Source organism: Hyperolius riggenbachi, chromosome 12 (genome assembly GCF_040937935.1).
Source record: "Hyperolius riggenbachi isolate aHypRig1 chromosome 12, aHypRig1.pri, whole genome shotgun sequence".
In the NCBI taxonomy this organism is placed as follows: domain Eukaryota; kingdom Metazoa; phylum Chordata; class Amphibia; order Anura; family Hyperoliidae; genus Hyperolius; species Hyperolius riggenbachi.
In genome coordinates this window covers 103,277,853-103,304,480 of record NC_090657.1, presented here as the reverse complement: position 1 = coordinate 103,304,480, position 26,628 = coordinate 103,277,853, and the positions used below count along the sequence as shown (strand labels likewise).

The following is a 26,628-nucleotide window of genomic DNA, read 5'->3' as shown; positions in this document are numbered from 1 at the left end:
CACCTCTTATTTTTTTATTTTATTCTGGTTTTGAACTGAAGATAATGTAAAAATTAAGAGTTTCACTTACCTGGGGCTTCTGCAAGTCCCTTGCAGCCATCCTGTGCCGCACCGATCCTCTGTTCTCCCGCCACCAGCTACTTTTGGTTTCGCCGTCGGGCCACTGCACCTGCGCAGCTCTGACCACACACATCCTTCTTCGAGTTCCAGTCTGCAATAGCGCTATTGCAAACGGGAACATGTATAAAGGATACGCTTGGCAGCCCCTCGACTTACAAGTCGAGTAACGAAGCTAGCTGTTGGCGGAGAACAGAGGATCGTTCAGGACCGACGCGGGACAGGATGGCTGCAAGGGGCTTGTAGAAGCCCCAGGTAAGTGAAACTATTTTTAGATTATTTTTAATTCCGCTTGAAACTCCGTTTTATTCCTACTGGGCTCCTCTTTACCTCTGATGTGCTAGCTCCCCCTCCCTCAATCCTTAGAAAGGGGAGGAAGTCATAGTCCACAGGAGATCTACCACTGTTGGCACCATTTCCTTTTTTCTCAAGAATGTGACCACCCTTCTTCTGGCTATCCCTGGAGGTACCCAAGTGGAGATGAGCTTGTACTCTCCACCTGCTCTACATGGTTGGTTGCCTCATGCAAGCCACCTTTCTGAGTATATATTCCATATGAAATTGCTTCCTCTATGAATCAAGTGACATATTGCGCTATTTAGCTCCCGTTGTCTCTGTGTTTCTCTTTCTTTCTTAGGGTGTCCATCACCCACCTTCTCTTCAGTAATTCTACTGTAATGATATTTTAAGATCTATGCCTGAAGATTGATTTTGAAGTGACCCTGAGAGCAATATGGAAACAGCCATTTTTCCTTTAGGACAAGGTTACCTGGCTGTCATACTGAATATTAGATAAGCCACAAACAAAACAGTACATGGCACTCACGCATGTGATAGCAATACAATCCAACACAGCACTTTGTTAAAGTTTCATCAGTTTTAGGGTACAAGACATGCGGCATACCTGAGTGCAGCCTTTGAGGGACAGACAACGCAGCCCCCCGCAGCCCTTTACCAAAGCCTGGATCCCATCCTTGCTTATCTGGTCACACCATGAGATGTTCAGTTGCTCCAGAAGGGGGCAGCCCTCACTGTCATGCACAGAAAATGAGAGATAAATTAGAAATCTTATATTAAATGCCAATACACACACATCTGCCTTGCCTCTTACAGGGCAAGTCCACATAAAATACATGTCAAACTCTGGCCTGCGGGCCAAATTTGGCACTCAGAGCCATGAAATTTGGCCCTCAAGTGGTTTCCCCACTTTGCATTATGTTTGGTCCACTCTCGACCACCAGAGAAGCTATATTAGAGGTGAAGCCTCACCAGGGAAGCCATATGGGGAGGTAGGGGCAAAGCACTAAACACTAGGGAACTGTATATGGGAGGGTGGACCTCTAGACACCAGAAAAAAAAAACTTTATAAGGGAGGAAGATTGCCAGTAGACATTGAGGTTGGCCCATGACTAGGTCCCAGTGTACAATTTCAGCCACTTTGTATTTGAGTTTGACACCCCTGATATAAAATAAATAAGACCTTGTAAAACATAACCTGGGCCTCCTACCGTTCACTCCCACCTATCCAATCAGTATATAGGTCTCATCTTTCTTTCTCCGAAAGGGAGAAAGAAAGCAGCAAGATACAGTCTTGAAAGGGGGCAGGGCTTTATAGCGTGACTGAGGGTGGGGAGAAGGTCAGAGCGCAAACAGTTTTCAATGTACAGTGTTAACAAAACAATATAAATGCAAAGAAAAAAAATGCATAATTCGTTCCACACATCTAATAATGACTCTATAACACAATTAAGATAGTATTCAAAAAAGGTAAAACTAATTTCCAAACTACATATTCATATAGTGAATATCTCTATAAACAAACCATTCCTCCCACACTGTCTAAAAACACAGATCTGTCAGAAAGATCTGGGCTTTAACAGTGGCGTTTCTACCACAGGGCGCAGGGGGGCGCGGCGCACCGGGTGCCAGACAGCCAGTGGGGTGTCGCCACGACCCCCCTTAGATGCCGGACTCAGGAGGGGAAGAGCAGCGCTAGGAGGAGGGGTGACAGCAGGGATAGCGGCGGGGAGGGGGGGACATATCCCCCCCCTCCCTCACCTGGGTCCCCTCCTTCTGCCTCTCTTCTCCCCCCTCAAAATGCGGGCAGCGGGCCGGGGACAGTGGTCAGCGAGCAGGGAGAATACTCACGTTACTTCCACGTATCAGCCTGGAACGCTGCGTCGCCGTCACGTGCCTCTTCTGCGCCTCCAATCATTGGAGGCGCAGTAGAGGCACATGACGGCGACGCATGTTCCAGGCTGATATGCGGAAGTAACATGAGTATTCTCCGCTCCTGCCTGCTCGCCCTGTTTGCTGCCCACATTTAGGGGGGGGGGGGGGGGAAGAGGCAGAAGGAGGGGACCCAGGTGAGGGAGGGGGGGAGATATGTCCCCTCCGCCCCACCGCTATCCCTGCTGTCACCCCTCCTTCTAGCTACACGGAGGGGGGGGGGCACTATACTGGGGGCAGCTAAACTGGGGGCCACTATACTACCTAAACTGGGGACCACTATACTGGGGGCAGCTAAACGGGGGGCCACTATACTACCTAAACTGGGGCCACTATACTGGGGGCAGCTAAACGGGGGGCCACTATACTACCTAAACTGGGGGCCACTATACTGGGGGCAGCTAAACTGGGGGCCACTATACTACCTAAACTGGGGGCCACTATACTGGGGGCAGCTTAATGGGGGGCCACCATACTACCTAAACTGGGGGCCACTATACTACCTAAACTGGGAGCCACTATACTACCTAAACTGGGGGCCACTATACTACCTAAACTTGAGGCCACTATACTAGCTATACTGGGGCCACTATACTAGCTATACTGGGGCCACTATACGGGGGGCCACTATACTAGCTACACTGGGCCTGGGGGTCACTATACTAGCTATACTGGGGGCAACTATGGGGGCCACTATATTACTTATACTGGGGGGGGGGCACCATACCAGCTACAATGGAGGCTACACTGGGGGCAACTATACTATCTAAACTGTGGGCCACTATACTACCTATACTGGAGGGCAGCTGTACGGGGGCCACTATACACTGGGGGCAGCAGCTATGCTGCCTATCCTGGGGGCAACTATACTAGCTATATTGGGGCAACTATACTACCTTCACTGGGGGCAACTAGCTACCTATACTGGGGGCAACTGCTAGCTACCTATACTGGGGGCAGTGGCGGCACCGGGGGGGGGGGTGCTTTGGGTGCTGTAGCACCCCCTAAAATTCTCCAAGCACCCCCCAGCGTGAACTGACTTTCGGCATCTAATAGATGCCGCGTCAGTTCACCGCAGCGGCAGAGCAGGGCTATAGTAAAATGTCTGAAGCCCTGCTCTGGAGACTTTGGGAGTTTCAGTTGCTGGCTGCAGAGGATCGTGGGAGCTGCGCACCGGATGGAGGCCGAAACAGGAGCTCTGCTGCAGGTGAGTAAATTTTTTTTTTTTTTATATTAGCAGCCAGGTGTAGCGTTTATGTTCTGGCCAGGTCTGCTACACGATTGCATGTATTTTCTGGACAAATCTGCCGACATGATTGAATGCATTTTCTGGGCAAATCTGCCGACATGATTGCATGCATTTTCTGGGCAAATCTGCCGACATGATTGCATGCATTTTCTGGGCAAATCTGCCGACATGATTGAACGTATTCTCTGGGCAAATCTGCACACATTACGTTTATTTTCTTGAGAAAACCTGCACAAGTATGTGAATTTTCTGGGGAAAGGGTCACCAAAACTTGGGTCCACTGTCTTTGCGTTGCACTTTTAAAGGGAACCCGAGATGAGAATAATATTGAGGCTGCCATATTTATCTCCTTTTAAGCAATATTAGTTGCCTGGCTGCCGTGCTGGTCCTCTGCCTCTAATTCTTTCAACTATAGACCCTGAACAAGCATGCTTGTTTCTGGTGTGATTCAGTTCGCTACTGCAGCCAAATAGATCAGCAGGGCAACTAGTATTGTTTAAAAGGAAATAAATATGGCAGCCTCCATATCACTCTCACCCAGGTTCACGGTAAATTACAGTTAGCCCCGCCCTCATCCGGTCATGGCCACGCCCATTTTTTTGCCGCGGTTATAGCACCACCCATTTTTTGCCCCTTTACATTCTTTTTTTTTTTTTTGGGGGGGGGGGGGGGGTGTCTTATAATACCCAGCACCGGGTGTCAAATGCCCTAGGTACACCACTGGGCTTTAACTTTTTTTGTGCATCTTCAGAGTCACTTTAACCCCTCCCCCCCCCCCCCCCCCCCCCATGCCCTGATCCAAGACAGTTTATACTTCTACCATACACAAACATACACCACATTCTACAAAAATGCTGACGGTACTCACCTGATGGACTTAAGGGACGCATTACTAATAGATGTACATGACGCCAGGTCCAATTGCCTCAGTTTACAGCAAAATTTACTGAGGCTAGATGAGGTTCTGTAAGAAGAGGGGGCAAACCATGAATAAGATTTGGGATGTGGCAAATCTATTGACAAAGGTCAAGGCAATCGTTTCACATCTAATGCTACATACACACTTGAGATAAAAGTCTTTGGAAAAGGTAAGATCACAGACCAATTTTACCCCATTCCATGTAGTATGAGAGCCATACTCTACACACAGTCTTTTCTATGGAGCTGCACTACCCATCAGATAAAATCTTTGCAAGATGCTGCACACAAAGATGCCCGTACACATTCAAAAGATTATCTGCAAAAGATCTCTTCCTGCAATAGATCCATTCCTGCAAAATGCATTCATAGTCTATGAGATCTGCAGATTCTCATACACACCTTGTTTAACAGACTTCATCTGCATATCTGGCAATCATCTGCAGATCTGAAAATCCATCCTGGTGGATCTGATCTGCAGATGATTGCCTGTTAAACAAGGTGTGTATGATGATCTGCAGATCTCATAGACTATGAATGCATTTTGCAGGAATGGATCTTTTGCAGGAACAGATCTTTTGCAGATAATGATCTTTTGCAGACAATGATCTTTTACAGATAATGATCTTTTGAATGTGTACGGGCATCTTTGTGTGCAGCATCTTGCAAAGATTTTATCTGATGGGGAGTGCAGCTCCATAGAATAGACTGTGTGTAGAGTATGGCTCTCATACTACATGGAATGGGGTAAAATTGGTCTGTGAACTTGCCTTTTCCAAAGACTTTTATCTCAAGTGTGTATGCAGCATTACACAATACACTGCTCACAGTGAACACACATGGCAGAGCTAAGGGAACTGCCAGTACAGGTTTACCTTGCTTAGTAGATGCAAGTTCCCCAGAAGTTGCAGGCAAACCCAGTGTGCAAAAATCAGACTTTACTAAAGCTAAGATTTAGCTCTGATAGGAATATTTAGATTGTGTTTCCTTAGAGTAACAACTAGTGGCATAAACAATAAATGTCAGCACTATCGAAATGCATAATCCCTTCATTTGACATTGCAGTAAATCTAGTGAAATTGCCGTCATGTGAAAATAGGCATATATTTTACTTCCTGCTTTGTGCAGGTTTGTGAACCAACAAAAGGAGGAAGATTCTAACCATCTTCAACACTAAGCCATATATACTGTTGCCATAGATTTATGCTCTTTATACTCACTCATCAACCTTACTGATTATAGAATGTGCCTTGTTTGGGTAGGTTGAGTTGGGTTTAAAAATTGTACTCCAGAAGAATACTTCATTACCTTTCCAGCGCAGGGACAATTAGTACAAAATCGGAAACCTCTGCAATTCCGGTGAGAAGATTGTTTAACCATGTATTGCTGGAACTGTCCTTAGTGCTCCAGCATGTCAGTTTGCAGGACTGTAACGCCTACTTTCAATTATAATTGGCCAATTCCTGACCAATTTTACCAAATCCATGTAGTAGGAGAGCTTACCTATACCTATTTGCTCATAGTATTCAATATCTGTTGACCCTCATACTATATTAAGGTGGTAAAGTTTGGTCAGTGATTGGCCAATCAAAATTGAAGGTGTGTACCAGGCTTAAGAAGTCTCACATGTCCCTTGCAGTCACCTGGAACTGAGTGTGATATTACCCATCAGCTTCTCACCCAGACCTGCTGAAAGGTGTTCTTGTGCACACATGACTGAGTGCTCTAGACTTCTGACAACCAGGTTCCTCCCACATCTCTGAGGCGTGGTGTTGAGTTCCAGGAGAATGAGGCAGCACCTAGCGTCAGTCAGCCAGCGCATAAAACCTGACATTAAAATTATATAGCAATAATTATAGCTATAAAATTTATTTCTGGATGGAATGAATTACATAACAATACTAATTATATACTATTTATATCCTCTGCAAGCTTGCAACAATACCAGGCATGCCATCACTGCCAGTGTGAATTATCAGGCCACTTTTTAGTGACATATCCTGTTGGAGGATGTAAGGACTATATAGCTATGCATTTATTTAAAATAAATAAATAAAATCATAATCTCTGTCTATACACAAACTGGTTTGTATCTCAGTATTACACAATGTAATTTTATTGATTCTAAAACATTTTAATGACTCCAGCTCAGACCCAAAAACTGCCTCAGGCAATGTGCATTGTTTAGAAGGGAAAAATATGGCAGCCTCCATATCCCTCTCAGTTTAGGTGTCCTTTAAGGCCTGACCTGAATGGATTGTTTTTGTTTTGTTTGTTTTAGGGTTTGTTGCTCATTAAAATTGGAGTCTGTCATTTTGAGTGTTCCTCCAGTACAAGAATCCATACTATATATAATTGCTATACAATTCATTTTGTAGCTAAATGCCAATAAATAACTTCACTCTGCTGTAACTTTTAGGCGCTATATGCATGAAGTTTGTATGTTCTCCCTGCCTGGGTTTCCTCCGGCACATTGGTTTCCTCCCACATCCCAAAAACATACAGATAAGTTAATTGGCTTTCTCCTAAATTGGCTCTAGAGTATGATACATGCACTACAGGATATAGATACAGGACTATGGTAGGGATTGATTGTGAGCCCCTCCGAGGGACAGTGAAGTGAAATGACAATATACTCTGTGCAGTGCTGCGGAAGATGTCAATGCTATATAAATACGAAATAATAATAATCGTATTTAAAGACTTCCTGAAACCCACGGCAACAGTACACACCTTGGCTTTAAAAGGTACCCAGAAAATTCTACACTCTCTGTATTGGTTCACAAGTCTGCACAAAGAAATAAAAATGTACTGCTCCTGTACCGATTCCCTGGTTTGCTGCAATGACATTATAAAGTGTGGAGGGATCCTTGCATACGTATGCAGCAAGTACTCCTATCTCCATAACAGCTGAGCCATGCAATGCTGCTTTCCCAATGACTCGCTGTGAAGGAGACATATGGGAAACCAGCAGAAAAATTATGGGTAGGTCAGTCTAATGCAGCTTGTGAAAATACTTAACGGAACCAGAGCTAAAAAAACAAAAATTTATACATACCTGAGGCTTCCTCCAGCCCCACCCGCCCCGATCACTCCCAAGCCGCTGACCGCAGCTATAGGAACTGAGTCCCGTCACTTACGTCAGCCGGCTCTAGGCTACGCAGCAGAAGTGCGCCCTCTGCGTATCTCTCCAGCAACCGCTTGGGAAATACGTAGAGGACGCACTTCTGCTGTGTAGACTGGAGCCGACTGACAGAAGTGATGGGATCCGGTTCCCATAGCTGCGGGAAGCAGAGAACGGCGGCGTGGGAGTCATCGGAGCGGATGGGGTTGGAGAAAGCCCCAGGTATTTTTAAATCTTTTTTTTAGAGCTCGGATTCCCTTTAAAGACATACACAGATGATACGATAAGGACTGTTTCTTTTATTACAGGTATGTATATTTTACTTCTTTTAGTGCTCTTATGAAAACTTAATTGTATTTACTTTAAAGGGGCACTACAGCGAAAAACTGTAAAATTTTATATGTGCGAACATATACAAATAAGAAGTACATTTTTTCCCAGAGTAAAATGAGCCATAAATTACTTTTCTCCTATAATGCTGTCGCTTACAGTAGGCAGTAGAAATATGACAGAAGTGACAGGTTTTGGACTAGTCCATCTCTTTATAGGGGATTCTTAGCGAGGCTTTTATTCTTTATAAAGATATTCCCTAAAAAGGATTTAAACAATGATGCTGGCCAGCTTCCCTGCTCCCTACACAGTTTTTTGGCAGTTGGACAGAGCAACTGCCATTCACTAAGTGCTTTTGAAAATAAATATATCCCTGAGAATCCCCTATAAAAAGATGGACTAGTCCAAAACCTGTCACTTCTGTCAGATTTCTACTACCTACTGTAAGTGACAGCAACATAGGAGAAAAGTAATTTATGGCTCATTTTACTCTGGAAAAATGTACTTCATATATGTATATGTTTGCACATATTTTAAATTTTACAGTTTTTTGCTGTAGTGCCCCTTTAACAGTATGTTTATTGTATTAAAAAAACAACAACAAAAAAAACACTCAACAAAATATGCTATTAGCATAGAAGGAAACATAACACCAAAACTAACATTGCTCGTTACACAAAACCACAAACATACATACACACTAGAACTTGGATGCTTTCACATTAGTGCTATGCGTTTGGGCATCCGCCAGGTTCACAGCGGGCATTGCATTCACTGTGACAGCAGGAACAACAGATTGAGAAAGGGGCGAGTACCTTATCCGTGAGTTGGGTCATATACAGTGAAGCATACAGTCAATTAAAAGTATGCTTCACTGTACTGTTAAAACGCACATTTTACGATAACATACTGCACGCAGCATGCAGTTATACCGCAAACCTCCCGCTGCACTGTAAATGTCCATATTGGTGTTGGATTGCCAAGCGGCAAGCTGTGTTACAGAGCGGCTGTTATGCTGCAAGGCACCATTGTGAACGTAGCCTAATGCATGTGTTTCCGTGACTCAACATGCTTTACTGTGTGAATGTTTTTGAACGCTTTTGTATAGTCACCTGTCAACATTAACGTGTATGTAGCTTCACATATTATGACAGCATGCCATTCTTTATAAAAAGAGTACAAAAAAAAAAAAAACATAACAACATGCATGCACGAGTCTGAAAGCTAATAGGATTAGTTCAAGCCTGCTTGGTTGGTACCCATAAAGAGTTAATTAAAAAAAAAAAAAAAAAATCTTCTAGCCTGGCTAAAACAGCCAGTGTCAGATATCACAAATGACAATTACAAATGACCCGTGACAAATAACTAGAGATGTGGCGAACGGTTCGCGAACATCTCCAAATTCCTGGGGTTTTTACTACTTACTACTACAGCTTGCGCTGCCCAGCGGAGCGCGTCCTAGATCGCGCTCCTGTTGCCAGGCACTTTCTGCGCGTGCGTGACGTCATGAACAACGTCACGCTCATGCGCAGAGAGTGCCCGGCAACAGGAGCGCGATCTAGGACACGCTCCGGCGGGGCAGCGCAGGCGTACTACTCCGGGTCAGTGCGACCCGGAAGTAGTAAAAGCCCCAGGGATGTTCGCCGGGCGAACAGTTCGCCGCATCTCTACAAATCACCACAGTGATCATGTGGTCTAGTAGGGATAATCAGTGAGGGCTGGTGCACACAGAGCAGATTTTGTTGCGTTTTTACAGCTGCTTGTGGCTGTGGATACGCTAGGGTAATGTATTTCAATGTGGTGGTTCACACCAGAGCGGGAGGCGTTTTGCTGAAAACGCATACTCCCGGGCTGAGGCATTTTTTGGATTTCGGAGGCGTTTCTGCCTCCAATGTTAAGTATAGGAAAAACGCAAACCGCTCTAAAAAAACGCCAGTTCAGAGCGGTTTTGCAGGCGTTTTTGTTACAGAGGCTGTTCAGTAACAGCTTTACTGTAACAATATTTGAAATCTACTACACAAAAAACGCTACCCAAAACGCTAGCTGAAACGCTTCATAAAAATAAGAAAAGGTGTTTCAAAAACCGCTAGTGTTTTGTGGATCTGCTAGCGGTTTTTGGTGTTCCCCAGGCCTGAGATGCAATTTTTATAGGATAATGCAAATTGTGTGCAAGTTTATGCAGCTTCAAAATGGACCGAATCATGCCAAGGTGGATCTAAATCGGACCATTAAGGCATCTTTCACAGCGCGACGTTAAAGTCACACGTTATAAAATATTTTAACGCAGAGTAACGCACAGCAATGCAAAGTCTGTGCGACATTCACAGTGCACACGTTGCGTTAGTGTGTTAACATGTAGCGTTATTAGAAAGTGCTGCATGCTGTGCTGCGTTACTTGTGTTGCACATGCTCAGTAATTTTTTTTTCTTTCTTAAAATGTTCCGCATGCGCCATTTTTGTTCCATAGTAAATACATTTTCTAATGTGCAACTTTAACGTCGCACTGTGACAGTGTATATGCGTTGCGTTAGGGCCGCGTTGTGCGATCTTGTCGCATCAAACGCAACGTCCTACTGTGTAAGTAGCCTTATGCCTGGCATACACGGTGAGTTTCTACCTTATCAATCGAGCCGCTGATGGCTCGATTGATAATATCCGACAGGTCCGATAACCTGCCGGATAGACTCCCAGCTCGATCCCCGCCGGCGGACAATAGCAACGAATCGAGCAGCTGATAAGGAGCACCGGCGAGAACGAGCGGGTATTGATCCGCGCGGACCCGGCGGGAGTCAATCAGGCGGCTAATCGGCCGCCGGATCGACCCGTGTATGCCCAGCATTAAGCATAACTTTACATCCAGAATTTGCATAAACCCTGTGTCAACTACATTTGCGTTTCTATTAGCATTTCTATTGTCCAAAGCCACCAGACTTGCACCTAAATTGCAAACAAATAGAGAACCACTGAACTTTCAAGTGGTCATGTGATTTCAGCCATTTTAAACATGAGCCACAGCTCTGCAGCATTAATGCTGATCTATTTAGCAATGAAGTGGTTTAAGTGGAATTTCCCTCAGGGATAAAGTCCTCAGAGACTGTAAAACAGAGATGTGTCATTTCACCTAACAGCATAAGCGTCACCATGTATTGGATTCGTGTGTATCCAGAGAAGGCAGCCGATCTCTAGCATGCACATTACAGTAACAGACGTCTATACACACAGTAACAGATTACTCACGCGTCAGAAATTTTGGTGCAGCCATTCAGGTTTAAAACCTCAATATTCCTACAGTTCTGGGAAAAGGTTCTGTAGAAGACATAACATGCTTAGGTAAGCAAAAGGCAAACAGGTGAAGAATGCAGAGAGCTGTCATTCAGAAAGGTAGCAGAATCATCATACCTGAGGGCATTATCTCCTACACCCAGGCAGCCACGTAAACTTAGTTTGCGCAGGAAGCCACCACATCTTTTGGATATATTCTCAACTACGCGGCCCTGGAGAAGATTTTACATGGTAGGTATACGGAGAGTATAGGTCTGATAGGCTAACAGGAGACAATGCTGGCTATGAGATAAAAGAGAACATCCTGCTTACCTCTATGTCCCTTTGGAAGTCAAACAAATCGATCCTCTGCCAGTTGCTGCCATCGAGAGCAAGGACATTCCAAGCCTGAAAGCAGACAGCACTGAGTGGCAGATGGGCTTTAACATTTGACTTCAGTGTAGATTAAACCAAAACATTTTCCCCAGGTTTTACATAAAGTGGGGAAGAGTAGACACCAATGTGCCCAATTTACCCTCTCTCACATATACATCACATATTCACTACCTCCGGTCATCTCCACCTCAATAATAGATCTGACCCTGTCCCACTCGTGCCATTAAAAAGCTGGTGCATGCCCTAGGAATGCCCTACAACACTGTTGCCTACCCACTACCACCCTCCAATCTATACTGAACTCAGCTGCTCTATTCATCCACCTTTTGACTCTCTGCTAAGCTGCTGCTCCTCTCAGCAAAGCCTGAGGTCCTACTTTTAGCTTCTTACTCCAATCTACAGTGCTCTCCACCATGTCTTTCTCCTGCATTGGTCTCTCACTAGTTTGACGTCAGCCGAACCACAATATCAGCTCTGCACACAACCTTCTGCTGTCCTCCACTAGAATCATTATCCTGACATTTCACATGCTTCTCAAGAACCTTTCCTCTCCTCTGGAACTCCCTTCCAAAACAGGTCAGTCATTCTCCAACCCTTGAAATCCTAACGCACACACTCACATTTCTCAGATAAACATACCTTGTAACCTGGTTGATTCCCTCTAATTATTACCCAAGCTCTCCCTCTTGAAGAATAGGATTTTAAATGCATCACCTCTATACACTGTTACACCTCTTGTTTTTTTTTTTTTGCCCCTTACATTAGGGCACAGGTGTTCAACTTCAGTCCTCAAGGGCCATATCCATGCGAGTGTTTAGGATGGAAATGGAGACCTGTTATATATGATAAACCACAACTTTCCTGATTCAGTCAAATCAATTAATTTGAGTCGTGACAAAAGTGTGTGAGGCCCTCGGCCCTAGAGGACTGGAGTTTACACTCTAAAATTTAGTGTAAGCTTGCAAGAGTAGGGCTTTCTCCTTTTAGTATCTTCTAACTTGCTGTAAGGGCCTGTTTTCACTATGAAGTGATGCGAGTGCATCTCTCGATGCAGAAGTGTATGGAGGGGACGGCAGGCGGATGCAGCTGTGCAAGAATCTGCAGCATGCTGCAGACTCTCGGATCGCTCCACACACAATGCAAACTGTTCCAGGACACCCGCGATGCGGCTATGTAGCCACATCGCACCGCATGTAATGGAAACTGGCCCTACGTTTTTAATGTTTAATCATTATGGATGGTGTAACTCAAAAGCAGACTACACTGCACTTGCTCCCACCCACCTTATGCAATGCATTTACTTCAACTCTTTATCACGAATCTGCTATAGGGAAAATACCTATAGGAAGAGGTAAATTCACTTTAAACCCAAGCAGACAATGAATTTCCATCCCCTTCTGAATGCCCAACCCTCTGACAGGTTAGGACTGAGGAGCTCCTGTAAATGCTGCACTGTCATGGAATACTGTGTTATGCACTGCTTAGGGCAAGAAATCACAGTTTTTTCCCCCATGGGTAGATCGGAAAAATATCTATGCTGCAAATCTATCTACAACTCCTCTTTATTTTAAAGGACAACTGAAGTGAGAGGGATGTGGAGGCTGCCATAGTTATTTCCTTTTAAGCAATACTAGTTGCCTGGCTATCCTGCTGATCCTCTGCCTCTAACACTTTCAGCCATAGACCCAGAACAAGCATGTAGTATACTGGGTATTTCTGACATTGACAAGCTTAGCCGCATGCTTGTTCTGGTATTATTCAGACACTACTGTAGCCAAGGAGATCAGCAGGGATGCCAGGCAATTGGTATTGTTTGTAAGGAAATATGGCAGCCTCCACATTCTTTTAATTTCAATTGTCCTTTAAAAAAGGGACTCCGAGCACCTCTCATGGGCATGCCTTTAAGCCAGACGACTTCCAACAAAGTCGTGCTATGACACCTCTGGAGGAGCCTCTTGCAATGGCCATGCATGTCACTTCCTCTTCCTGCAATCCAAGGTATGAATGGGTCGGCACCACCAAATAGTAAATATAGCTCTTTATTACAGCAGTAACAGATGCTTTTTCGGGCTGACACCCACCACCTTATATACACCCCCCACCACCTTATATACACACCCACATAGTGGGTGTCGCCACCCACTATGTGGGTGTGTATATAAGGTGGTGGTATTTTACACATTTGAGCAGTTTGATAAAGGGCTTGTCAGCCCGAAACAGCGTCTGTTACTGCTGTAATAAAGAGCTATATTTACTATTTGGTGGTGCCGACCCATTCATACCTTGGATTGCAGTGGTCCCAAGAGACACTGGGATGGGGTCGTGGCACACCTACTGGTGCTAAGGTGCTCCTCACTTCACCTTTTTGACTTCCTCTTCCTGCTTCATTTAGTGATGCACTTCTCTAACAGAGAAGACAGGGGTGACCCAGAAGTTATAACATAGCCAAGATGGCAGCTGCGATTTTTAAATTGAAATCGAACAAAAACTATTTGGTGTAGAACGGTGATTGATGACAGGCATCAAATAAAAGAGGAGAGCACAAGCTACAGAAAGGTATGCATCTTTAAGTACTTTGCAGTACTGGTCAGAGTCTTAAAGGCACACCCATGAAAGGTGCTCGGAGTCCCTTTAAAGCAAGTTAGTGTATCCACCACCAAGTGTAGGATTACACTCTAAAAGCTGTACTCTTCTTTCTGCAGTCTTTATCTTGATAAAAGGAGCACTCTGCACAGAAGGAGAGAGCAACATCCCCACCTGACCATACATCAGGCTCTGCATTGGCGAAAGGCTAATGTATGGTCGTGTGGGAGGAAAGACTACATGGCCTGACCCTTATACAAAGCCATATCAATTGATCTCAATACAGAGAAGTGGCTGGCTACCTCTTAAGCTATGTACACACACTGGACTATCATAACTTAGAACAAATGAGGACAGACAGACAAACTGGCGATTCAGGGCAAGCCTCTAGAAATGATGGATGTACAGTGAGTCCACAAGCCAGCAAGCAACGATTCCAGACAGGATAGCCAACGGTGGATGACAAGATATTGAGAACAAGCAAATGTAAGTGGAAAAGAGGCAGTATGGCAGGTTGTCTACTGAAAGTGATCAAGAGCTATTGTATCCTGCCCATGTGCTCTTGCCAGTTGCCACCTGCTGATACCTGTGCACACCATTGAGTAATGCTACGTACACACATGCGACAACGATCGTTCGTTGAGGACGACGAACGAACTTTTAATTGACGAAAGAACGACCGAAGTAAAGTTAGTTGTAAAAAGTGTGTAACGATCACATCGTTAGAACGAACGTTACATCACGTTAAAAGCACTTAATGCGCCTGCGCATAAAATTGTAAAGTTCCTTGGAGAAAAAGTGAAATACGCATGTCCAGCCTGGTACGAACGATCGTTTCCAACGATGTACCACTTTTGCTAACGATCGTCGGTGGTAAAAATCCGCCAAGACAGAACTTTGTTTTGTAGCGATTTGCCTCGTTCGTCGTTTGCCTTAATAGTCGTTGGTTCGTTTTTTGTAACGATCGTCGGTAAAGATCGGGGAACGATCGTTACAAACGACTATAGTCGCATGTGTGTACGCACCATAAGAAAGACAGCTGGCTAAACGGATCCACCAGGTTAGATATGGCCATGTGGCTGACAACCATCTTTTTTCGCTGTCTTAAGATTGGTGCAGATTGTTAGGACCACAGTCTACCAATCTGTCGTTCCTCGATAGTTTTAAAATAACTTTAGTCTAGTGTACTATATGTACTTATGTTAGACGTTTCAAATGGCCAAGTATGACCAAACACAAATTTGCTGGATGCTGTAACAATACCAAGAGCCACTGTCCATGCAAAATGTTTTAATGATGAGTAAGGAGATGCAAATTGAGTTTATGCAAATTTAATGGCAACTTTATGCAAAATTAACAGCTTTAAAGTGGACCAATAAAATGTAGCAGCTGTCAGACAACTGAATGTGATTGGGCCACAGCGTTGTGCAGTTAACACAGCATCAGTCTTACTAGAGCCCTAGATGTAATGGTTATCACTATTTACCCAACAATGTTGAGATCTGATTAAAATTACCTATTAGCATTTGATCATTCACAAACTTTTCCTTACAGCTTTTCTAGAAAAGCTAGTTCTGGAACAACTTGCTTGTTTATTTTTCTCACTTACCCTGGAGACTTGAGCACATCGACAAAGAGTAACAACATCTAAAAAGGAAAAAATCCTAGAAGCAGGGAAAAAAAACAAACAAAAAAGCAATCACATTACTTGTTACAATGACCTAGGCCAACTGTAAATCCAAGACAGTTCAAGGACTTTTTACTTTATGTATTAACCCCCTTGGTGTTATGATTCTTTCCGGATTTAAGGGTCTAAAAGCGGTGCAATTTGTTTGCACCCTTTCAGACCCTAAAACCTGGAAAAAAAAAAAAGTCATGCTGCCAGGGAGATCTGCAGCAGTTTTAAAATCACTCACCTCCCTGGCTCCAGATATGCCTCCAACCTCCGGGTGGTGCTGCAACTCTAAAGTGAAAATTTCGTCATGACGACAGCCGGCAATCTCACCAGGAGGAAGCAGAGCCCCGGAGGAGAGGAAGAAGAATGTCAGCCGAAGTCATGATCCCCGGGAGGTATGTATAAACGCCCGCTGCGTGCTATACTTTGCACACAGCCTTCGGCAGCTACCCCGAGCAAAGGTCGGGATTACTGCTCTTAGCTGCGTTTTTCCGCCCCGACCCTAGTTCAGGATTACCGCTAAAGGAGGTTAAGAGATTTTAAATGAAAGCCTGAGTTAGGCCTGGAACCCACTGGAGCGATTTTGTGAGCGTTTAGGGAGCGATTCAAACCGCTAGCGATTTCCCTAAATGCTCAGCTAATGTTAATGGATGGGCCAAATTCCACTGGAGCGATTGCGATTACCAAAACGCAGGATGTCATGATAGCAGCTAGTTTTGAGGTTAAAGATAATACAGGAACATATTTTTTCATTTTTCATCTGCTGTGTATCTTTCAGAGGTGGATGTAGGCCAGTCTGGCTTCCTGGAGTTCCTTATATAAATGTAAATTAACTCTGCATTCAATGGCCAGCGGGAGAAGCTACCATTGTCTGCTTCTAATTGGGAAAGAGGTAATTAGATAACGAGCCCCTCTTGTCTTTTGTTGCCTTGCTTGGAACTCTGTGTACATGTAGACAGCCCATTGTCCTAATATACAAATCAAGACTACCAGAGTCTGGGGACAGTGGAAGCTAACACAGGAATGTTTGAAGTTTACATATGATAGCCTACTGGAAGTGGGTGAAGTGTTTGAAGTCCTTTTGATACAATTTTACCTGTGGTCTGAATATTGGTCTGGAGGCGTTTGAGTGTTTGAAATCTGCAAACTCCAAAAGCTGAAACAGGAACCCTTTGAAGTTCGCATATCACAGAAGGGATATGACAAGTGTTCTGTGCAAACAATTTGGGACTGAACCTTAAATGCCCCAGGCCCCAAATCGGGCTAATAAACCCCAGCTAGGACAGTCACAACTCTTAGCTCTTTGGAGATCGCAAATGCTAGGGCTATCCTGGTCTAACCAGAAGCTGCGTTCTCCCGCAAACAACGTTTAGACCTTCAAGTTGGTAACGTTTTGATTCCAGTTTTATTTTTATGCAAATATCCTTGTGTGTATCGTAATTTTTACTGTGTTTTGTAATCTTTTGTATATATCATTTTCTGCATTTTTCCACTTTTTTCTGGAATATTAAATAGGTATTTAATAAGTTTGACTTCTGCTGTACTAAGCCAACGCTCATAGCCTAGAAGAGACTGCAGTGTAACTTGCGTTACAAAGTTCAGTGCCTGATTGTGTCTTGCTACTGTATGATTGTACTGTGTGTGCGTGGCGTTCTCGTAATTGGCCTAAAGCGCAAAGCTGACCCGAATACGAAAACGCGGATTGCGTGCAGATTACTCGACAGCAGAGTGGAAGTGTCTAGCGGCAGCTAGTGATGGCAGTGAGAAGTGTTCTGAGGGGTCACAGCCTTGTTTTAGCTTGAATAAGGCTGCTCCCCGCTTGATCTGGTCAAATCCGAAGTCGGGAACCGTATCTGCAGACTTGAGGACATGCAGCATTTTTAGCGGTTAGCCTTTCTGCAATGTAAAGTATATAAATGTTGGCATAATCGCTCATCAAACCCTACACAGAGCGATTTTACTAGCGTTTTGAAGTTACTGCACACTGTAAAATAATTAAAATTGAAAAGACCAATCAGAATTAAAACCGCTAATCGCTAATCACTGTCAAAAACGCTCATGAAATCACTTACAAGACGCTCACACAAAACGCTACCGATTGCAATTAGCAATAGCGTTTTGTAGTGGGTTCCAGGCTTTAGGCCTGGAACCCACTACAAAGCACTATCGCTAATCGCAATCACTAGCGTTTTTAATGAGCGTTTTGTAAGCAATTTCATGAGCTTTTTCTGGCGATTTTGGTAAGCGTTTTGCGAGAGATTGGGAGCGATTTGTCTTTTTATTTCTGATTGGTCCTTTCAATTTATTTATTTATTTTTTACAGTGTGCAGTAATTTAGAAAACTGTAGCAAAATCGCTCTGTATAGAGATTCATGAGCGATTATGCAAGCATTTATATACTTTACATTGCAGAAACGCTAACACTCAAAAATGCTGCATGTCCTGCGATTGTGATTTTGCTAATTGCAATTGCTCGAGTGGAATTTGGCCCATGCATTTTTAGGGAAATCGCTAGCATTTTGAATTGCTCCCTAAAAAAAACAAAACAAAAAAAAAAAAACACTACACAGTTTTTACTTCTATCTAGACAAGCAAATGGGCACTATAGGGCAGACAAGGTAATGCAGAGAAGTGGCCTGTGTTACACATCTAGCAACATAAGTATGGGCAGTCTGGGATGCAGTGCACCAGAGAGCACACACAGGGGGAACAAGTGAAACCAAGAGGGGGGAGGGGGGGGACTGGGTGAAATCAGGGGCAGGGGAATTTTAGATGGTTCAGCCCCAACACGGCCAGCAAACACCAGCAGCTGACTCAAAGGAACTCTGCAAAAAGTGCATTATATACTCCCGTTCAATACAGATTAGTCCCACATCCATCTCCCCAAGTTTTCTTTTTCAGTTATCATAAAGTTATTGAGGGTTGATATTCTTTAAAAGGCCATAGCAATGGGGTAATGTACCTTGCCAGATGATGCAACACACAACACTACAATCTTGTAAACAAAGACACACGCATACAACATTCCAACCTACAAGAACAAGACAAACAAGAATGCTCACCTAAGCAGCAGCTCCTTGGGTAGCTTCTTATTAATAAGAGCTTCATCGTTGTTTGAGAACATCTGCTGGAAAGATTAAAAATATAACTAAGGGGATCTTAGAACATTTAAACAGAGTGAGGCCTGGAACCCACTACTAATCGCAATCACTAGCGTTTTGTAAGCGATTTCATTAGCGTTTTTGAGAGCGATTTTAAAAAGTGTAAGGTTTTTGCCAGCGATTGTGTAGCGATTAGCGTTTTTAATTCTGATTGGTCCTTTCACTAATTTTTTTTTTTTATAGTGTGCAGCAACTTCAAATTGCTTGCAAAATCGCTCTGTGTAGGTTTTGATGAGCGATTAGGCCAGCGTTTATATACTTTACATTGCAGAAACGCTTACACTAAAAATGCTGCATGTCCTGCGTTTTACGATTTGGTAATCGCAATCGCTCCAGTGGAATTTGGCCCATCCATTAACATTAGCTAATTGTTTAGGGAAAATCGCTAGCAGTTTGAATCACTCCCTAAATGCTCAGAAAATCACTCTAGTGGGTTCCAGCCCTTAAGGTCCATACAGATATATAAAAGTTTCATAACAGTCTATACTGAACCCCGCTGCTCAACTCTACCATCTATCTTCTCGCTCCTAACTTGCTGCTCCATCTTTTCCAGGCTCCTCCAAGCTGCCAACTGCTCACAGTATTCACTTTAAACTCTCACCTGTAACGTATTAAGCCCTTTACAATTTATCTCCTCCATTTCAAAATGCACCGATCCAACTGCAGCCTCCACTCTGCATACAAACCATCAGCTGTTATGCCTTTCCCGTATAACAGGAATCACAAGCTTCTCCCCTTCTATGGAATTCCCATCCAAATCACAGCAGACATTCTCAAACTCAAAAAAAAAACAAAAACCTTGAAGCACAGACACATGAAGTGAGAGAGATATGGAGGCTGACTTTTTTTCTTTTAAACAATACCAGTTGCCTGGCAGTCCTGCTTCATTAATGTTGGAATTACACCCATAAAACAAGCATGCAACTAATATTGTCAAACATCTGATCTGCATACTCATTCAGGGTCTATGGCTAAAAGTATTAAGCCCAATCTACACGATACGATTCTTTGTGCGATTCGATTACGATTCTATTTACGATCCGATTAAATCCGACATCTCCGATCGGGATTCAATTTAATTCGATTTGCCATTGCAAAACAATGGCAAATCGAATTGAATCCCGATCGGACATGTTGGATTTAATCGGATCGTAAATAGAATCGTAATCAAATCGCACAAAGAATCGAATCGTGTAGATTGGGCTTTAGAGGCAGAGTATCAGCATGACAGCCAGGGTGGGAGGGACCTTAGTGCTGGCAGAATTTTTTGGATCACGCACCTGAATCCCCATAGCTGTGCATAAGACTGCTACTAGGATTCAGATGCATATTAACATTAGCACAAGTGCCAGCGTCCATCACTGAGACCGATGCTGGAACAACTGGAAAACGGGGCATTATGAGAAGACCTCTTTCATACAAGTGGCTAACCCTAAACATGAGAGCAAGCAGTAGCACCACTTTCAGGAGGAGGTACTCTAGCCCAGAGTTCCCCAACCCTGTCCTCAAGGTCCACCAACAGTACATGTTTTGCAGGAAACCACACACAATCACAGGTGAAGTAATTAGTGTCGCATCAGAGCTGATTAACTACCTGTGTGGATTTCCACAAAACATGCACTGTTGGTGGGCCTTGAGGACAGGGTTCTCTGCTCTAGCCCACCGTGGGCCTCTATCAATTTTTTACCCAATCAGGGTTAATGTAAATCAGGGAGAGGAAAGATTTTACAGTGGGCAAACAGACTAAATAAATTAATAATGTAAGAAGAAGCAATTCTATTAAGTTATATTGAGTTAAGTTCCCGTAAAGCCTCGTACTCACCATCCAAATGGTCCATCGACATCCCCTTGCCCACGGTTGTTAAGCGACGCATCTTTCTACACACAACGCAACACGGCGGATGTCAAGCGATCGCGGTACTTTGCACAGAGTCGCCGGTGATCTTAAAGATCCGATCCACTGTGACAGTAGTTATTACTGCGCGATGCTAAGCAATGTTCGCCTGATCGTGTACCTGTACCCACGTTGTTTAAGCGCCCGCTCAAAAAAAAAAAAAAATTTGCGTCGTGGGTGCATAGCTTTTGTACTGTATTCCCATGATTTTTCCTAACTTTGCACAGTGCCATGGAAGATTACGGATATAAAAAGTCCCAACAATACAGACAGAATTTAGCTGGCCGTAATAATTACAATTGTTTTGGCTGACAGCCTGCAGTTGGTTATCCTTTGAATGGCTGATCTGCTTGTACTGTCCTAAAGTTGTGTACACATATCAGATAAAAGTCTTTGGAAAATGAAAGATCACAGACCAATTTTACCCCTTTCCATGTAGTATGAGAGCCATACCTACACAGTCTATTCTATGGAGCTGAACTCCCCATCAGATAAAAATCTTTGCAAGATGCTGTACACAAAGATGTTGTACACATTCAACAGATCAGTATCTGCAAAAGATTTGTTCCTGCAAAATGCATTCATAGTCTGATATCTGCAGATCATCATACACACCTTGTTTAACAGACAACCATCTGCAGATCTGACAATTATCTGCAGATCTGAAGATCCATCCTGGTGGATCTGCAGATGAATGTCTGACTTTTATCTGATGTGTGTACCCACCTTAAGGAGAGGGAAAGAGCAAAGCCCAAGGTAAATGGAATAGAAAACAAAAACCCACAGTGCCAAAACACCTGTGTTTTGATTGGGGTGCGGCGGTGTAGTATACAGATCTGCAAAAGCAATTACCGTATAGTCCTTTGGGTTACCACATATCCAACTCTGTATACAATTTCTGGACAATGTCATACCAGCAGCTTTGAGCAGCTACCATACAAGTTTATGGAGCTACCAGTTGCTGCTAGTGTGCAATAGCTGAAAGCAACTCCACTGGAGAACATAAGCAGCAATTGTAGCACAGCTGCTAGAATTCTCAGTGTGCGGCATAGGCCTAACAAAAGGGAAGCATCAAATGAGGACATAAAAAAAAAAAAAAATAACTTCATCACAAACTAAAAACACTGGTTTCAGTAATTCAGTAGCTCTGTGTTAAACAAATCAGCCCTAATGGATCTGTTGGGACTCAAACCAGCTCCAGATTCTTCTGCATTTCAGCACAATCTGTTCCTCTGGAGATCCTAAACAACCTAGCACTGGGAAGACCCCACTCCAGTTACTGGAAAATCTCAAATATTTATTGTTTGACACGGTTCTTTCCAGCATAAGGGCTCATTCAGACACACACCGCAGCAGCTCATTATCCTGGCTCATTTTTTCCTACCTCGTGCCGAGAAAAGTCAACTGTTGCCAGGTAGCATTCTGCAATGTCGGAAACAGAAGAGACACCTCGAATGCCAAATTTGGTGGAGTATTTATGAGTATGGCCAAAACTTAGATGGATAAGCTGCAATGAAACAGGCCAGCGCTAAAAATCCAACATAAACGTGGAAACTCTATATTCAATGACTGCTAAGGCTGCTTTCACAGTAAGACGTTACAGGCGCACGTTAGTGTAGCCTGTAACGCAGGCCCACCGCACAGCAATGAAAAATCAATGGGCTGTTCACAGTGCCCACGTTGCGTTACATTGTAACGCAGCAAGTTAAAAGAAAGTGCTGCATGCTGTGCGTTATACGCGGCTAAGCCGCGTTAGACTGTTTGCACATGCTCAGTGATGTTGGAGGAGGAGGTCTCCCCTCCTCCTCCACGGCCAGCCACATGGCTGATTAATATTCAATGCACTGTGACCTGCAGTGTTTACTTCCTGGAGCGGCCGCTCTGTGCGGCGATTAGCTGGCGAGACCACGTGATGCGGATCACGTGGTCTCCGCATCGCACAGTACAAAAAAGGCGCACCAAGAGCTGCATAACGCAGCTCTTGGTAGTGTCCTCCTCCAGCACCACCAGGCGTTGCATTAGGAGCACGTTATGCAACCTATAACGTCCCCTAAAACGCAACGTCCTGGTGGGAAAGAAACCTAAAGATTCAGCTTCCAGAGTGATCAAATGCAAAATCCACCAGCAACCTTCAGCGCTATCAGTTACCATGTGTATGACACAAACAGTCCCGCTAACGCGGGACACAGATACCACCTACCAGAACGTGGTAGACCCAGATTATATGCTCTATAGTATCTGTGTCGGTCTTAGATGCCCCTTGCACAAGGGGAGTGATCGTGGTCCTATGGAGAGGGCGAGACCGGGAGCCCTTATGGTGTAGTATCGTTAGGAAATGGGAATGACAGAAATGTGAATAATATATACTCACAAAGGTGGGTTGCAATCCTGAAACCACTGTAAGCGCATGCGGAAAAAGACTGTTTCCACTCAGTGGCCCGGACCCTCTGGACCTGGGTGGTCGCTCTCCTCCTATGGTCCTGTACCCTGACTATGTCGTCCAGTGGTAGGGATAGCACCTCAGAGAGGTGTTGAATGCACAAGTGAAAGCACGTCGGTGGAGGCGCCCAAAAGTATAAAATAGCAGTGTATAATTGGTGAAGGATGTCTCTTACCTCTAAAGAAGACTCTCGGATGGAACAAAGGAGTCTTTATTTAAAAAAACTGTTATACTGTAGACAACGCACTTCACGGGACACAGCCCACTTTCTCAGGTCAATAAAACAGATAACCTTACTCCTAGCCGTGCAGAGCGAGGGCACATATGCGTAACAGTAACACTTTAACCACCTGGACAACCACGTGGCTTTTGGATGCGAGGTGTAACTGTAGATTCCCGGATGTGACACTCATGTCCTGCACCAATTGTCGCCTCCGCATGCTTGCACATTTTACAAGTGAATCAATGAGTAAAGTAGGTAGAAATAAATCTAAATATATACATATAGATAGATAGATAGATAGATAGATATATAACCACACACATATACATACATACATACACACACACACACACACACACACACACACACACAGCGTCACATGAAATAAAAAAAGATTCTGCATTGAAGTTTTAAGCCTACCTAAGCCAATGAACCCCTTGTGTCACCTCTACTTGGCCTTAAGATCAGTTGACACCTGTAATGGCTGCAGCCCATAGCGATCATATGCAATCACTAAGGGCGCCAGTTCAGGGGCCCAACACTGTACAGAGGCATCAATGTACTGTTGCCTAGTGATGCATCTGTACAGCACTGGAGATCCCAAACTGTGCGCTAGCGATCACATCCAATCCCCAGAGATGCACAGGCTGGAGATCATGGCCTGCTACATATACAACTAGTATCAAAATATGGTATCATTAAGGGCTCGTTTACACTAGTGCAGCGTGCGTCTCACAGGCACTGAGCGGGTGGGCGGGATCGCAGCCGAATCCCATCAGCCATGCCATGCATGGCTATGGGATTCGCAGCCTCAGCTGCAAATTCTGCGGGGGGGTTCCGGCCGAATCGCTACAGCAAGCAATTCCGCCGGCGGCGCCATTCTCCCCTATGGCAGAGTTTCCCCGTGCGATTCATGTGCGGGGAAACTCTGCGGAATCGCAACGGTTTCCGCCCTGGTGGAAACGGGCCCTCAATCAGGACAAACCAAAAAAAATAGTTAGGTCCATACATATTTGGACAGTGAACGTTTTTCTAATTTTGATTCTGTACATTACCACAATTAATTTTAAAGGAAACAACTCAGATGCAGTTGCAGCGCAGACTTTCAGCCTTAATTCAGGGAGGTTAACAAAACAATTGCATAAAAAGGTGAGGCGACTAAAGCATTTTTTTTTTAACACAATCCCTTCATTTCAAATGAATACCCCCTCCATTACACACACACACACACACATCACTTGAAATCAACACCCACCGAAATCAACACCCAGAAAAATCCTGTCTGGTGCACACCAAAAACCGCTAGCAGATCCGCAAAATGCTAGCAGATTTTGAAACGCTTTTTCCTTTTTTTTCTGTAGCGTTTCAGCTAGCATTTTGCGGTTTTGTGAAGCGTTTTTGGTGTAGTAGATTTCATGTATTGTTACACTAAAGCTGTTACTGAACAGCTACTGTAACAAAAAACGCCTGGCAAACCGCTCTGAAGTGCCGTTTTTCAGAGCGGTTGGCGTTTTTCCTATACTTAAAGAGAATCTGTATTGTTAAAAATCGCTAAAAAGTAAACATACCAGTGCGTTAGGGGACATCTCCTATTACCCTCTGTCACAATTTCGCCGCTCCTCGCCGCATTAAAAGTGGTTAAAAACAGTTTTAAAAAGTTTGTTTGTAAACAAACAAAATGGCCACCAAAACAGAAAGTAGGTTGATGTACAGTATGTCCACACATAGAAAATACATCCATACACAAGCAGGCTATATACAGCCTTCCTTTTGAATCTCAAGAGATCATTTGTGTGTTTCTTTCCCCCATGCACTGAAGTTTCAGGCTGCTCTTTTCTTCCTGCAAACAGCTTTGCCCTTGTTTGTAATTCCTCAGTATGTGAAAGCCCAGCCAGCTCAGAGGACGATTTATCCAGCTGATTAGAGCAGCTTCTCTCTTCTCTCTTATCTAAATAACACACAGGCAGTGTGCATAGAGGGGCCAGGAAGGGTGAGTTCATAGCAGAACCACAACACTGAAGAACTTGGCAGCCTTCCAGACACAGGCCGACAAGTCTGACAGGGGAAAGATACATTGATTTATTACAGAGACTGTCATAGTAGAAAGTGCTGCAGTTAGCCAGAACACATTAGAATAGCTTTTGGAACATGTAGGATGATAAAAAACAGGATGCAATTTTTGTTACGGAGTCTCTTTAACATTGAGGCAAAAACGCATCAGCAATCCAAAATCTGCAGCAGCCCGGGAGTATGCATTTCTGCAAAACGCCTCCCGCTCTGGTGTGCACCAGCCCATTGAAATACATTACCCTAGCGGATCCGCACCCGCAAGCAGATCGCAAACCGCAGCAGAACCGCTCTGGTGTGCACTAGGCCTAAAAGGTGCATACACATGCCCAATGATTGTTGCCCGCGGGGATCAGGACTTGAGCCGTCAGGTGACAGTTTGAGGCTGTACACATGCATTGCTAGCCCATAGGCAAGCAATGGGTTCTGTTGCTATGGATTAGGAGAAGGGATAACAGTAAAGCACATGATGGACTGGTTTACAGTGGGAGAGGTAAGGACAACAACATGCCCTGATTCAATCTATGGTAAGATTGGGGTGCATCCGGGCTCAGTAATGCGAGCAGTGCTCTAAACACAGTGCTGGAGGTGTACGTTACCGCCCGTTCACTTTGGCACAAGGTGATCTAAATGACTGCACACCCTGAAGCCAGTGAAATTCTGGGAGGTGTTATTTACTATTCCCCCTCCCAGTCATCCAAACTTGGAGGGAGAATTAATTTGGGGTCCTGCAATCGCCGGAACCCAGAATTCGGCTACACGGTACGCAGACTATAGCATTGTGGCTATAGCAGAGGCCATTTCAGGCACTACGTGGTGTGCCAAGAAACCTTGCCTTGGGCTCGAGGGGACACCAGGTAAATGACAGCAGGAATCTCTCTCCTCTAATGCGGTTACCTCACTTGCACTCCATAAATCAGACATCTGGATACATAAGTGATGCAGATGTATCGGTAAACCA

General features: G+C 44.2%; 1 protein-coding gene across 2 annotated transcripts in view; it reads right to left on the bottom strand.

Annotated features, from left to right (window-relative positions):
- Positions 1–26,628, bottom strand: part of FBXL20 (F-box and leucine rich repeat protein 20) — a 106,603-nt gene that overhangs the window by 52,112 nt on the left and 27,863 nt on the right. For both annotated transcript variants that reach the window (XM_068262399.1, XM_068262400.1), the window contains exons 2-8: positions 18,945–19,006; positions 15,817–15,871; positions 11,562–11,636; positions 11,367–11,461; positions 11,205–11,273; positions 4,464–4,559; positions 1,022–1,148 (exon numbers count right to left, since the gene is read on the bottom strand). In XM_068262399.1, coding sequence (XP_068118500.1) covers positions 1,022–1,148; positions 4,464–4,559; positions 11,205–11,273; positions 11,367–11,461; positions 11,562–11,636; positions 15,817–15,871; positions 18,945–19,006 — 579 coding nt within the window. The remainder of the gene's footprint in view (positions 1–1,021; positions 1,149–4,463; positions 4,560–11,204; positions 11,274–11,366; positions 11,462–11,561; positions 11,637–15,816; positions 15,872–18,944; positions 19,007–26,628) is intronic.